The sequence below is a fragment of the Polyodon spathula genome, chromosome 10 (genome assembly GCF_017654505.1).
Source record: "Polyodon spathula isolate WHYD16114869_AA chromosome 10, ASM1765450v1, whole genome shotgun sequence".
NCBI lineage: Eukaryota > Metazoa > Chordata > Actinopteri > Acipenseriformes > Polyodontidae > Polyodon > Polyodon spathula.
The window spans coordinates 21,008,799-21,024,346 of record NC_054543.1 but is presented as its reverse complement, the minus strand read 5'-3'; the positions used below and the strand labels follow the sequence as shown (position 1 = coordinate 21,024,346).

Sequence of the window (15,548 nt, the reverse complement as noted above, 5' to 3'; positions counted from 1 at the left end):
AATTCAGCCTCTTCAAAATATTCTTCACCTCACAAAACCAACCCTGTGTAAAAAAATAATATTAAAAATGGGGTTATAAATATGACTCCACCGGTTTACATGGCTGAACAATGGCTTCTGATTACAAGGGTGGGATGTAAGAAACCCCTTACAAGTAGGGTATGTACGGGGTATGAATAACGTAGTTTGGACGCAGCGATTTTGTATGCACTGTGAAATTCATTAAATGCTGATATTGCATGCTCCAGTAAATATTACATTGTCAAAACAGGCTTTTGCGATCATTGCAGAAATATCTTAGTACAGCTCGTGTTATTTCTGTATTGCTGCAGTGATTTATTGTTACATTTCTTCCAACCAACATTGTCTTAATTGCAATACTGTGTTCATTTTATTGAAATGCAATGAAATACTTACAAGCATATAATAGTAGGCTGCTTTGCAGTAACATTCTACAAAGTCTCTTCGCCCAAAACACCGTATTAGTAAATGCAACACTGCGTATGTAGCCTATTTATCCATTAAAATAATGGTTAATGAAATAGTCACGTATTGCCCTCCTGCTACTCTGATCGAATACCACGATGAGCTAGTGTGTCTATGTCTTGATATGGAATACACCATATTTCATAAACATCACATATTTTTCTTTGGTCAAAAAACTCCAAACCCCGTTAGTTTTGGCAATATAAGCAACAGGATTAAGGAACACTCTCTAAGTAACTCTTCTCTGCACACTGAAAGTTGGCTGCTAATTTCCGCCCGCCTTTGCCCGGGTTTAGAGGTTTGCAAGCATTGGATTAAACAAAGTCATTTCCGACCATGTATGTCATCCCTAACAACTCTGAGCTCAGATACCAAGTTTCTTGAGTTTAGAATTATTGTACAGCGATAATGCGGATACGTAGTGATTTATTATTGGGTGACATGTCATGCATATCATATAGGTTATTTAAAAGACAAGCTATGGGGAACAAGTGTGAAATGCATTACATCATATTTCGGGTTTTATGTTTGGTTGTTTATAGTCAAGCTCCAGTGTTTGGCCTACATTGTTTTAATGATTTTTGTACTGGACCAAATCATTAGACGACTTAGGCAATTAACAGCCGGTGTTTGAAGCAGAACCCAGTTTCCTACCTACACGAGTCACGAGAAAAAAACACAGCTAAGCCACACCCATCTCATTAGCAGAACTATGTTGCCATTGTTGCATGATTAGAAAAGTCACTGCAGCAAGTACTAGAACGTAATACTTAACACTTGCAAAAAAAAAAAAAAAAAAAAAGAAGCAGCAGTGTATTCCAGTACGTTGACACAATAACATTATTCCCCAACTGTGTGATGGATACATATTCTGTACATACTGCATGGTCACTACGTCTAAAATCTGTAGGCGGAACACTTACAGCCGTCGACCTGGGTAAGGGCCGCTGCTAATAAATAAATAATAACTCACAGCTCTTCCTAACATCGCAAACGATACAACCCGAGGTTTCAGCCACACCAGTGAAAGAAAAAAAACACCCCTTTCAAAAACTATCAGCAGTCTTGAGTGCGGTTTATATAATTTAAAACAATGATTTTTACCTAATGTGCACCCATAGAACAGTACAGTTCAGATATACACTGTGATTAAAATAAAAGTTATTAAAAACTACTTGCTAACGTTTTCGTGAAAATGTCACAAAAAAATATATATATTTCTATATAATAAGCCAGTGGGGAAAGTATGAAGACTAACTAAATATACAAGGTGCAAGTGCCATATAAACAAGACACGTAAATAAATAAATAAATCCCAAATACTTGCACCGTTAACAGCTACAAATGCGGGCTAGTAATATTAAAATACATCAAAATACAAATAAATTATTCTATGGCGCTTTGTTAAAGTTTTGGTATGTGTAATAATAATGACAACTACAACTGCTACTATTATGTATCTTCCAGTTCATCATGTTTACAGAAATGGCCCAGTTTATAAAACATGTCTAGTCCATGCTACAAGTAGACATAGTTATCTAATTGACCACGTTATATATATATATATATATATATATATATATATATATATATATATATATATATATATATATATATATATATGTGTGTGTGTGTGTGTGTGTGTGTGTGTGTGTGTGTGTGTGTGTGTGTGTGTGCGAATGGGCCTACATGGAAATTCTGTAAATTCTTTCAGTATAATAGTTGATTATCAGTTTATCAATGTCTGTTGTATATTCGCTTATAAATATGCGACACTCACTACAAAAACACAAAAAACCCACACTATCCCTATACAAAAATCTTCCAATATAACAATAGAATGCACAAGTAGCCCCTGGTCGAGAATCCTCTATCTCATTTGACAGTTGGATGTTTTTCAAAAAGGACACCCTTTGTAAATATACAGCTAAACTGGATCCAGGAGTGTAATATTTAATTCATCATTATGCGAGCTAATTGGAGAGTGATTATATGGTAATTGCTCGTTAGCGGTGTATATTTATCGCTGTACCTTGTGGCAAGGCCATGGGAATTGTGTAGGGTCTAGTCCCTCCTTTCAGGGATCAGTTTCAGAGGCAGTTGTGAAACGGGCCAGATCGAGTTCTTCTTGACGTCAGGTTCTGCGCACAGGACCGGAGATCTGAGCTATAAACATTAGCAACAGAGCTGCATATGGTGAAATTCAGGGCTGCAATGCATGGGGCTGATGTCTGATACTGCAGAGCAGTGTATAAGTCAGAGAGAAGAGTTAATGGAGAGGGCACTCTGCATAATCAAAGCAATGACAAAAGGTAGCCAGTGCAGATCAATAAGAGGGGTGGTAGGCAGTCAGTGTTGGTTTGGTATCATGCATATGGGTGATAGTGTACAGTATGGGGGGGGGGGGGGGGGGGGGCGGGCAGGCAGATGTTATCCCCTATTGTGAGGGGTATACCTATATGTGGTCAAATTAGCAAAAAGAAAAAGAACAATGTGTTACCGTGGTGTGCAGCAGTAATGTGTCATTTAGACTTGTGACATACATCATAATAATAATAATAATAATAATAATAATAATAATAATATAGCAGTTACATTCAAGTGTTTCAATGTGTTTTTTATTATTGCCATTACTCTTAGTAAAAGCATATTTTTTCAACAATTTTGAAAGACATATTATAATATGACATTTTACAATAAGCACATTTTATAATATGAAATACATATGGGAAAGAGTGGTATTTGAAAGTATTTACATTATACACAACACATGCTGATTACAAAAGGGTGGATCTAAAATAAAAATCACCCAGTAGGCCTATATGTGATGCCATTTTTAGAATGCGTTTGCTCTTGTTCTTAAATCATCTTGTTTTAAACAACCCCCTCACAAATGGATCAGTTCTAATAGTACAAAATGTGTACCTGCAACTTAAAAGTAGTCCTGCAAAACACTGGCGTATCGGTGTCAGTGTACAGCACTATACTACTTTTTTTTTTTTATTATTATTTTTTGTAATGGGTGGATTCTTATATTTTTATGACTTGTATGATTTGAAAGACAACAATTTATGGAAAGGCCTTCTGATTAATAGTTTCCCAGTCTGTAAGCATGTCACGGTTAAACCGTTTTAACTATAGCAGTGCCCCACCAGAGTCTGTATGTGTTTTTAAAACATTTTAGCATTTTAAAAGGCATTGGGGTTTTGGAGGAGTGCTGGGTGTTGTTAATTAATGAATAGCGCAAACTCCAACTTCTGGTATTCTGCTTAACTAATCCCACCCCGATCAAAAAAGAATCCGTGCCCCACCCGGGAGGGGCGCAGATTCTTTTTTGTTTTAAAAACACATACACAGCAGAGGGAGACAGAAACGCAGGTAGGGAAATGAGTCTTAAATACGGCGGCTCTTTTCTTTTTAATTTGCAAACCGCCGTCCGAGGCCAATTCCTTCATTCCCGCTGGCTACGCGTTTAGTCCCCGTCCAAAGAAACCCTGGTTCCATCATAGCGGACACATCAACCCCCCGAATAGATGAAATCAGGAGCTTTTATACCAGATGTTCAGCTTCTTCACATTATCCCATTCATGGATGTTGGGAACAGGAGGGCTGACTGCCATTACAATCAATGCAATCTACAAAACGTCTGTAACAAAAGTAATGTGCAAAAATAAACGTGATTTATACATAGTGTAAAATCAAAAAGACAAATATTAAAACAAAATTGACAAATTAAACAGCGAATCAGCTACAACCCATCGATAATAAAATGTGCCTAATGAAATTGACGTGAGCAACCCGTTACATATATAAAGATTATTTTTCATAACATTATGCAAATGTTATATATTGTAGCCTAAATAACAGAGATGTATATTTACAGATTAATTCATTAATTATTATGTAAACAAGCTAACAGCTCGTGTTCACAACGTTCCTAATTGAGTTTTGGCCATGCACTGAAAAAACTAGGCTATGTAAAATATATCAAATAATCTTTAAATATACATCTGTATTGTAAGAAGCTATTTATTATTAACATGTATTCCTATGTGTATCGGACGCTATCACACGGGAGTAAAAGTGTATCTTACGGTGTACCAGACGGACGGGTTTTAGTCACAGCAGTCTGATCGATTGAATTTGATTTTAACACACACTTACGTATACTTTTCCACAAGTTATATTAACCTGAAGCACACACTGTTTAATGCCTATTTCAAACACTTTAATTATGTTTAGTAAATAATAAAATCTATGGAATTTTTATTATTATTATTATTATTATTATTATTTATTATTTTATTATTTTATTATTATTATTATTATTATTATTATTTGCAAGGCTCACATATGTATTTCAAAGCTGTGAGGAGGCACACTTTAACTGGTGAGCTCTGTGCATTTGAGCGTGGTGTGGATGTAGAATGAATGAATGAATCACATGTTCACTTCCACATCCCAGCTGAAACCAAGCCGCAGAACTCTAACTTGAATCGAATGTATGCAGAGCGATCTCGGCGACTATAAAGTGTAGTATTGGCGCACACTCAAAGCAGGCCTTGATTATGACTACGTATAATGTTTTTTTTTGTTTTTTTGTTTGTTTGTTTGTTTGGTTTTTTTTTTAATATAAAGTGCTTAGTTTTGGCTGTGGGAAGCTGAGTACGACTAGACTAGGGTCTAAAAAACACGTCAAGCCATCATTGTAAATTATTCAACATTTCTATAGAAAGGTCCAGTCATTTCTTTCACTTTTTTTTTTTTTTTTTTTTTACATCAGACGATTTCTCTTTTAAAACATACTTTATTATTTAGACTAATGATCTACATTTAAGATGTAAAACTGGTTGCAGACGCCTTTAAATGAGGAAAAACGAATAAGGGGAAACGAGACACTAATGAGCGGGTTCTGTCCTGCCCATTGAGGCAGGGAGAGCGGAGAAAGTGCGCCAAATTTGTTTGCAGTGGATCAAGGCTCACCGCCTTTCATGCACTCTCTTTATCTTAATTCCAACTTGAAAAGATATAATTATCTAGATTGAACAGAGCTGCTATCAAATCCTTCTTTAGGCAAGGAAGGGGAAGCTGGAGCGGATTGCAGCGCTCTGAGCTGCTTGGTGCAGCCTGAGATAGCGAGTAATGAAGTTGTGCAGTTCTGAGATACAAAGGGCATTAACCTCATTAGCATGAAACCTTTTCTTCTAACTATTGTGGGACCCTTTCAGTCTCCTAATCCCCCTATTTCAAAGCTGGGTTTGTAATAAAGCTTTTAGGTGGTTTTCAAAGCTAATGGTATTCTCTGAAGATTTGTGTTGCTGTTATAGCGCACAGAACGCTTTACGTGTTTCCCCCTGGTTGTAAAAAAAATAAGCTTCTTTATCAAGTTGTGAAACAATTAAGGAAAACTATTTTACTATTAAACAAAAATATTTTTAACTTGGGTTGGGAATTGTTGCCATTTGCTGATAGTGTTTTATTGTGGAAAATGAAAGACAACCGCCGCAGGAATTTATATTGAAGTTTAATATTGACAGAGGTCGATACACAAGACTGCGACCAACCTATAGTGACCGGTTATAAGCCTACATGCAAATATCGCCGCACTTCACAGATAACGGTTTATTACTGTCTAAACAAATTCTGTCAAAGCACATGTCTTTTAATGTTAGTATAGGCCAACTTAATAGGATTAAACAGCTCATTATATATATATATATATATATATATATATATATATATATATATATATATTATATATATATATATATATATATATTAGAGATACTGATGATATATGCTGATTGAAAATAAGAGTAGGGATAAGGGTAAACTACAAAAACAAAAACCATGTTTTATACATATTTTGGAAGACCGTGCAGCACGTGCATGTATAGTCTAATAATGCCAGTCTGGGGCACGATATAAAACAAAGCTGCTATTTTCGCGGCACATTGTAACCTTCCCTTATCACAGTGTAAGGGGTAGTCGGATTGTCCTAAATTGTGTCCAATCCCCCCCCTCGGATATGTGGATTAAGAGATTAAAGCGAAGCACTGGGCGCTGCAAACACTTTCCCCATCATATTACGCGTATGATAATTGCCTAACTGATTTGCACTTTCACAAAAGCTAGCAGGACTCTTTGTAGCGGGAACAGAGCAGACGTGGTTCCTCTGTCAATGGAAATAAAACTGATTAATGCAGTCTATCAGGATCAGAAGCAAATGAAGCATGAAAAAACAACCACCCCCCCCCCCCCCCCCCCCCAAAAAAAAGGCTTTTATATACCTAAAAATTGGTAGCAACATTCTTTTAATGTTACAGTTTGTACGCAGTAATGTCCTCTTAGCAATTGTATAATATATTCCCATGTGTATCTTATTATACAGTAGGCCTATACATTAAAATAATATAATTAATTTCGAAAAATACATGGAAAAAAATATGCACACACATTTTTAGAAATTGTTTATTCCTACCTGCAGCAGCAATTTACTTTTAAAATAATTTAGCTATGCGAACAGGTAACAAGCACGTACGACTGGACACATTTGAATTGCATCGTGAAAGAAGTGAAACGAAGGCTGCGGGCCATAGCAGTTACTCTGTAGAAGAAATGTTTTGCTGTATTCTCGCTTTGTCGTAAACCATAAACGGCAGATTATTATTATTATTATTATTATTATTATTATTATTATTATTATTATTATTATTATTATTAATAATAATAATAATAATAATAATAATAATAATAATTCCTTGTTCATTCATAAATAATATACCACAAAGCTTGGATTAATAATGCTGTATAAAAATAACACAGAGTTTGAAAATACATTATAATTCTTCACAATCATACACCTATTAACAAAAAAAAAAAGAAATCTTCTCAAAAAAGTCTCATGAGTTACTCTGAGCAGCATAATTGATAAATCTTTATTGACAAAATATTGACACTGGCATACTTCTTGGAAGTATATTTTGTGCTAGAATTGTAGCAAACAACACAAATACAAACAATATTTACATTCTGATAAAAGAGGACGTTACAGCAACATCATTCACTTTGAGTACCTCTATAAACATGGAATAACCTCAGTGCTTGAAACCTCGTTGCCGTCATGGCCATCGACAACTATTGACAGTCCTTTGCGGCAGCTTACGTTAGGGGCGATATTCACACTAAGGATCACGGTAACTTTGTAAAGCTTCAGGTGACGAAAATAAGGACTTCTAAATACGTTTCATAACAATAAACATTATTTGTAAAAGTATTTGATCCATGGTATACATCCTGTTCAGTTTTTTTTTTTTTTTTTTTTTTTAGTTTTAAACCCTATAAGCAAGAACTGCTACTGCATATGGCATTCACAAACAAGTTGGTTGACACCAGAAGTAATCAATTTAAAAACTGCACATTGTTGTAAAAAAAAAAAAAAAAAAAAAAAAAAAAATAGCACAAGGCACAGAGAAACCTCTCCTAAAGCAAAAATAATAATAAAAAAAAAATATATAAAAACATAAGGATTCTCTTTTTTAATATCTGTTTGGGGGAAACAGATAGCATGCAATTCAAGCTTTAAAAAGAAAGAAAATGGTTTCGTGTATGGAACGTTCATTTTTAAGATTGGGGTCTCCGAAGTGCAAATGTCCAATATGAATTGGAATTGTTTTTGTTTTTCTGTTTTTGATTTTTAAGTGGACTGCATACAATGTAATACCTGACAATCATTTTGTCTTGGTGCTTGAGGTTTGATTGACAGATCCATGCCACGGTTCTGCCAGCCCCAGTGCCACGTTTTGGACGTCTCATTTCCTCAGCGCTTTCCAAAGGTTTTGATGGTCTTTTTTACACTTTCATTCTGTAACACCTCGCTCTTGTTTGTGTGATCCTGAAAGCTGCACGCTACTGGAGTTTGTGATCACTCGTTCTTAATCATCCGAAGTGACGTCTATTTCCTCTGGACTCGGCTGCTTGGTGGCGAGTCTCCATCGGTTGATGTGATGAGTGCCCTTTTTCTTCTGCTGTGAATCGGAGCCTTCCTCTTCCAATTTCTGTCGCTTAAATTTTGTCCTTCGGTTCTGAAACCACACTTTTACCTACAAATAAATGGGTTTTTGTTTTAATATCAGCATAAGCTTAAATGATATATGTTGTATACGTTTTATGGTGTCACAAAAGACTACTGAATTCACAGCGACATGAATTATACACCATACATAACCAAGTGGCTGTCCAATTGCATATTTGTCTATACCCCCGTGCACACTTATATATATATATATATATATATATATATATATATATATATATATATATATATATAATATATATGAATTCATATTTAGAAAAAGTGAAAACTCAGTACAATTGTTTGTTTAACCAAAATACCTGGGAACTAGAGGATAACGGGCCCACTCAACAATTTTTTTTAGACTATAGCCTATTTAAACACACACACACACACACACACACACACTATACACACACAAGAATCTTGAAAATATTCACTGAAGTCATTTGTAATATCAAACTCAACTTACATCAAATGTAAAATATTACATAAAGACCTACACAATAAATACCAAATTACATAAATTAAAAAAGTTATTAAACTATTATATTGTAATATATAATAAATTGCAGTACGTATTAATTCGTATAATTACTACACACGGTAGGCTACGTACTTTAGCTATGTGTGTGTGTGTGTGTGGGGGGGGGGGGGGGGGGTTTTTTTGACATGTATCATTGACTTTATAATTATTTAGGTAAGCGTGCTTTAAAGCAAGTGATTTGATCATTATCAGTGGCTATATAATGGGGAGATCATAGCGAAAGATGAATATTTTTAATAGCAGGGATACAAAACTGCCCTTGAATTCACCGAGCTAATTTTTTAAAACATTATTCCTAATATACAAAAGTCTCTGATCTGAGAGGCTGAGCTGGAATAAAGGTGCATTTCATTTGCTTTCAGACAGCTAATTGAGGGGGAGGCCGGTTCATTTCTCAAGACAGATCTCCAAAAGGAACTCGTTTGTCAAAGAGCTAGGGGTTGACACCGGGACAAAAGATCCCAACCAGCTCCGAATCCATCCAGCACAAAGAACACCTTAAATATCGTTTGCCTGGGGGAAATTCATTGTGACCGCTCCCTTGTTTAAAAAAAAAAAAAGCTAATAAAAAGCTGACAAACCCCTTGTTGTTTTCTTGGAGAGACGTTTTAAAAAACAATTGCATCAAAACCCCATTTGCCCTTAAAATGGTTACAACATAATCCGCGTACAAACCAATAACGTTTGGAAGGAGCTTTGAACCCAGACAGTAGCTATTCAGGGGTCACTCGTCTTTATTAACACTGCAGAGTTTCACTTGTGGAAAATTCAGCACGATTTGAGACAGCTGACCCCAGCCATTCCTTCATTCTGTAACGCATCACAGTACACAAAAATGTAAGAAGAAAAATAGCCTTACAGCGTCAATTATTGAAGGGATTGCTTGCTTTTATAAAATAATAATAAAAACTATTTGAATATAACTGTTGGTATTTAAGCATTATTTTGTGCATCACTGATACGCATATTAATATAATTATCGTGTTTATGCTGTAGCTACGGGTTCCACATAAAGCAAAAATAAAGCTTTCGTTTTCATAAGCAAATAAATAAATAAATAAATAAATAAAAAAATAAATAAATAATCCTGTGACACGGTACGACAAATGTGTTTTTTTTTTTTTTTTTTTTTTTTTTTTAATTTAGCTAATCTGTGAAATGATCCCAAAAACCAATAAAACATCATCTGGACGACTTTGTCAGAAGGAAACATTTTAAATTGTAACGACATTTATGGATAAGCATATGTTTGTATTCAGTAAGTGACTATGTGCAGGCGTTGGGATTTGTTACCATATTTATACGACCCCTTTCTCAATGTTTTCTTTTTGGTATAAACACTGAGCAGGTGATCAGGTGTAAATGAAAAAAATCTCATAACCACTGTCTCTCAAAATAAATCTGCCTAACGTCTCCAAAACCTGTACACGTGTTTATACTTTCTATATACAATGAACTATTCCACAACACAGGTCTCCAACAGGAGGCCATGTATGTATAGTATTATCCGATAACATAAATGCATTCTGTTTTGCGTTCGCTCCATGCCTAATTTTCCGAGGTTATAACTGTTAATTGTTCACTTTCCACATAATAAATAAAAAATAAAGAAACAAAGAAAGAAACAAAAAATATGCGCAAAGACATCATGCAAACTTGCATGAGCTAATACTATGAAAGCACGTATGCAGTTGATCAGTTAATGGTACTCTCAATATGGCTCTTAACATATCCATTATTGTAAAACAAATCTTACCTGTGTCTCAGTGAGACTTAGACTGTGTGCAAGTTGTTTTCTTTCGGCCCCAACCACGTAGTGGTTTTTTTCGAACGCGTGTTCCAGCCGCAGTAGCTGTGACGGGGAGAACGCTGTCCGGATTCTTTTGGGTTTTCTGGACAGTGCATTGTGTAAAAGGAAGCTCTCTGGACTCGTTTCGTGCCCTACACAGTAAAGCACAAAGAGAGAGATTAGATTCCCCTTTCAGCTTGACAATCTCATTCAGTTTCTGAGTGATCCATGTTATTAGACTAATGCTGGGTCTATCGCACTTATTTGCGATGGCATATCAGAAACAATGACTACTCTAAATGTATGTGTAAGCAGCAGCCATTACGAAAATGTGTTTGATCTTTTTTTAAATACCACGCAAGAAACACCAACATTAATTAAATTCCTTTTTTTCTTTGTTTTTAAATACCATACAGAATTGTAGCAATTTATAAACAAACATTACAAAAAAAAACTAGCTTTTTTTTTTTTTTTTTTTTTTTTTTTTTTTTTTTACATGAACGTGACAAACAGCATGATATTAATTCAATAACACACTAACAACATCAACGTGTATTTAAGTAAGCACTTGTAATATTTGAATGAAAGCCCACACATTTGGGAAAAATGCCGCATTTACATGATAGAATTTAAATGAATACCACAGTTATTCAAAACAACAGTGCTCTATTTATAGTAATTTGTCATATAACTGAAATGAGCATAAGAAAATTGGAAAAAAGTATATTTTTGAGTTTCAGTTTTTTGTCACATTAACTTTAAAGACGGTATGCAAAAGGCGTATTATTGTGTTTGAAATGTATACGGCCGTTTTGTGTGTGTGTGTGTGTGTTGTTGTTTTTTTTTTTTTTTTAATATCAATTGTTGAAAGCGTTCCTGTAGACACTTAATATAAACCAAGTTTTAAACATATATATTGTTGTTTCAAACTTTACACAAAATATATTTCTGACTGTTTAACGTTATAAACGAACGATTGGGAATTAGAGACTGAACATCAATTATATCTTTGTATTGTATTTATTTTCAGGATATAATTGGCCTATCTTTATGAACAAGTTAAAGAAACTACAATATTGCAAACCATCATATAAAACAGGTTAGGAAGGCTTTGATATTTTTCAAACGAAAAGGATTCTCTCAACAAACGTTTGTTATTGACGAACAACAAACGTTTAAAAAAGAGGATAACCTAACTAAAATTAAATTCAATTAAATTATTCCGCAAGTTTTCCCAAATTATGTTCTTAAAAATGTAACTTGTTTCAATATTTAAAATACGATGTCATGTTTTAATTAATAAAGGAAAATAAACAGGGTATTTCTATTTTAAAACAACATTACTTTTTCTGATGTGGATATATATTTTGTTCAATCCTAATATAGTGTGTTATCGGAATTTTGCGTCTATAATTACACTACTAACCGGGAAGCACGGCCTCGCAGATAAGACCTGCTGGCGCAGACAGCAAAGGTCAGAAAGTAAGGAAAAATTAAATTATCAGCAACTTGCGAGTAAATGTTTTCGGCTTCTCGTCTGGATACAAATGATTGTCAAATTCTTAAGGTCTCTCTAGAATGGACGCTATCTTCTGTAACCTCCAAATTCACATAGGATTTGCATCTTATTGTAAACGTTACGTTTCCTTCTGATTGATATTTGTATTACTTCCAAAATACATTTCCCCAGATCTCGATTTACCTTTAAATAAAATCCCACCATTTTAACGTTTAGTCCTCGTAGTCTTCATTTTGCTGTGCATTATTTGTATTTATTTATTTGTACTGTTAATAAACAATTTAAATGTTTCTATGTAAACTAAGAATTGCTATCCTATGGAAATGCGTTTTGGTAAGATAAAAAGGATTGAAATGAACTGAAACTTTCTACATTTTAACATATAACCTATTTATATTCGTTCGATATTTATACGTTTGTTTTCTTTACAATAACCAGTTGGCAATTTAAGTAGCCCATGTAAACCCAGGCTTATTCATCTGAATTAAAAAAAAACACCTTCAATCCTATCTACACAGCCTTGCTAAATCGAAGTGCTTGATCGTTTCTTCGTTGTAATGCTATAAAGACTATCGTTTAGACACCCTATACATACAGTGGCTAGAGAATTAGAGAATGAAACACAAAATCGAAACCTACCTTGAAATCTGTGTCCCAGATACCTATATCTGTGTATTAGCCATGGGTAGAAAGTTGACGGGTCCCTTTGCTGGCTGGCAAAGAGGGGGTGAGGATTGTGAGACGAGGAAAGAGGGTGGGCTGCCAGAGCGTGTGGTGGTGGGACTGGAGGAACCGGGACGGCAGAGTTTGGAGGATGAGAAACCGTCTCTGTGAACATCAAGTCCGGGTTAGAATAGACGCCCCTGCCGCTAGAGTGAAAGCCGTTCAAGAAAGGGTTCATCTGGTTCGAGTTTGCATAGCTAAGGGCCGCTGGTCGGATGGGATCCTCGCCTCTGGAAGCAGGCAGTGGATTATCCTTCGCTACCAAAGATTCGATAGTAAAACACCTCTTTGGTGCTGGCTGAAACATGATTTTTACCAGTCAAAGATCCCCAAGCGCAAGTAAATAAGCAGGCGAGCTCGTTAAAAGAAAATACTCCAGGAAAATGTGAAAGTTTGTCGCAGGATTAAGATGGAAAAGCAACAAAAAGGTTTGTGGTATAAATGAAAAAGTCTTCTGTAAGGTGGTCACCTAGTCCTCAGACAATCCATGGATGTGATCAGTTTTTTTACCAGTTGTGCGAACGATTTGTTAGTTCACGAGCCTAATTAGGGTTGGAATCACACAAACAGCTTCCTCTGAAGCCTGTAATGGCTTGATGATTGGTTGCTATTACTTGCCTTAAGGTTGAGGGAACACTCTTTAAGTGCGTCAAAAGGAACTCTGAACACTGAGAGGCAGATTCAACCAAATCGGAACGGATTCGCTCCTAATACCCACCTACTGCAATTTACATACAGAGCAGAGCCAGTAAAAAGCGAGGAGGAATTTGTCAAGTTTTGCTACATATATTCTTTAATAAGTCTATGCTGACATGTACTACTGTCCTTTTAATATTATATATTATATAATGAATGGCACATTTTTTACATTTTATTTCGTTATTTTTCTATCGTACACAATTGAACGTCGATTAAAGAAGCAAGACATACGAGGTTGTACATGTATTTATTTATTCATTTTTATTTGTTTTACTTTGGCTGTATATGATTTTAAAATGTGCAATATCTGAAAACCGAAACAACCACTGAATGGCGTGCTAATATTATAATGAGTGCTGTGTATTTGTAACGCAATGCTCTTCCCTTTTCTAAAGGAACGACTCGATTGCTATTGCGGAAACAAAAAGGTTTCTTCAAATTGAATGTGTTTATAACCATATAAGTCTGCAAAGCGCTGTTCATGATAGTTTCTTTTTTTTCTCTTGGTATTCCCATTTCACTCCGCGTTTTCTATCCGACCACCCGTTTTGGGATGAATTTGGGGTTGAAGGTGGCTCTGCTACTATTGGCCTGGAAAGAGGATGATTAGATCCTGGTAGAGCTGGCTGCTATTTATTGTTTATTTCTAGTTAATATTCTATTATCCATTAGTCAGTCAGCCGTTTTTGTTCAATTACATTCCTTTTAAATAAAGCACTTGCAGGGATTTTGGGGATTTTTAATTTTTTACTCCAAAAAGTTTGGTTTATCAGCTATACGCACATGCACTGTTTCTGAGATGCAAAACACACGAACATACTGTACTTGCGCAAAGGCGCAATTGAGGAATACAGTACGTACTTCTTTATACAGCATGGACATTCAATTTTCCTACATAAAAACAAAGATTTCCAGGAATTTTGCATGCAATGCGCGTATAAATGTACCTGACACACAGATCCTTGTGACATATTATTTTAAAAGACATGTAAATTCTACCAATTTCGTTCTGGAAAGGGAAAGAGGATCTTGGCTTGTATGCTTATGATTATTAAAATCATGCAACATTTTAAATGTAGCCATTATGTTAAATAATAGAAGCCCATATTTTACCCAATATGAATAAATACAATATTTTATAAGCTTAAAAAGAGAGGAATAAGGTAACTTTTCCATGATAATTTTCACGTAAAAACATGCTACTTTAATGAGTAAGGCCCGAATTTACCATCAGAAACCACACTGCCTATATGGATTCCATATCCACCAAAAATTATGTTTATTTTGTTTTTTTTTATATCTGTAACATTCACACCGCGTTTTGTTAATACACAAAAATATGAATAGTTTTTACAAATTCCAAATGATGGCGTAGAGAAACAAAACATTCATGATACACGATTTATTAAGCTGTGCACAAAGCGCTGCATTGTAATGCTTACACCAACTGCGCAGTCAGTTGCCCCAAATCGCCACTATCTGTACAACTCTGCAATGAGAGGCACAGTATATTTATTCTCCCAGACTACACACTGAACAAAAGTTACAACAATATCAGGGGGTCTTGAGGCATCATTTTGTATCTAAAACGCTACTTGATTTATAGTAAGCTTAATCCGTGGTGCTAACTGGTTTAGTCACAATGCTTCTGAGGATAACCTTTACATCAAACACGATTGCCATTAAATTATATTACTGCAACTATCACTGC

General features: G+C 35.1%; 1 protein-coding gene across 1 annotated transcript; it reads right to left on the bottom strand.

Moving 5' to 3' along the window:
• Nucleotides 1-8,023: 8,023 nt before the first annotated feature.
• LOC121321614 (homeobox protein EMX2-like) lies at nt 8,024-13,777 on the bottom strand. Its single transcript, XM_041260620.1, has 3 exons — nt 13,055-13,777; nt 10,864-11,048; nt 8,024-8,588 (listed from the first exon to the last, which is right to left on the bottom strand). The coding sequence occupies exons 1-3, from the start codon at nt 13,443-13,445 to the stop codon at nt 8,421-8,423; spliced, it is 744 nt and encodes a 247-aa protein (XP_041116554.1). The 5' UTR covers nt 13,446-13,777; the 3' UTR covers nt 8,024-8,420.
• Nucleotides 13,778-15,548: the final 1,771 nt, after the last annotated feature.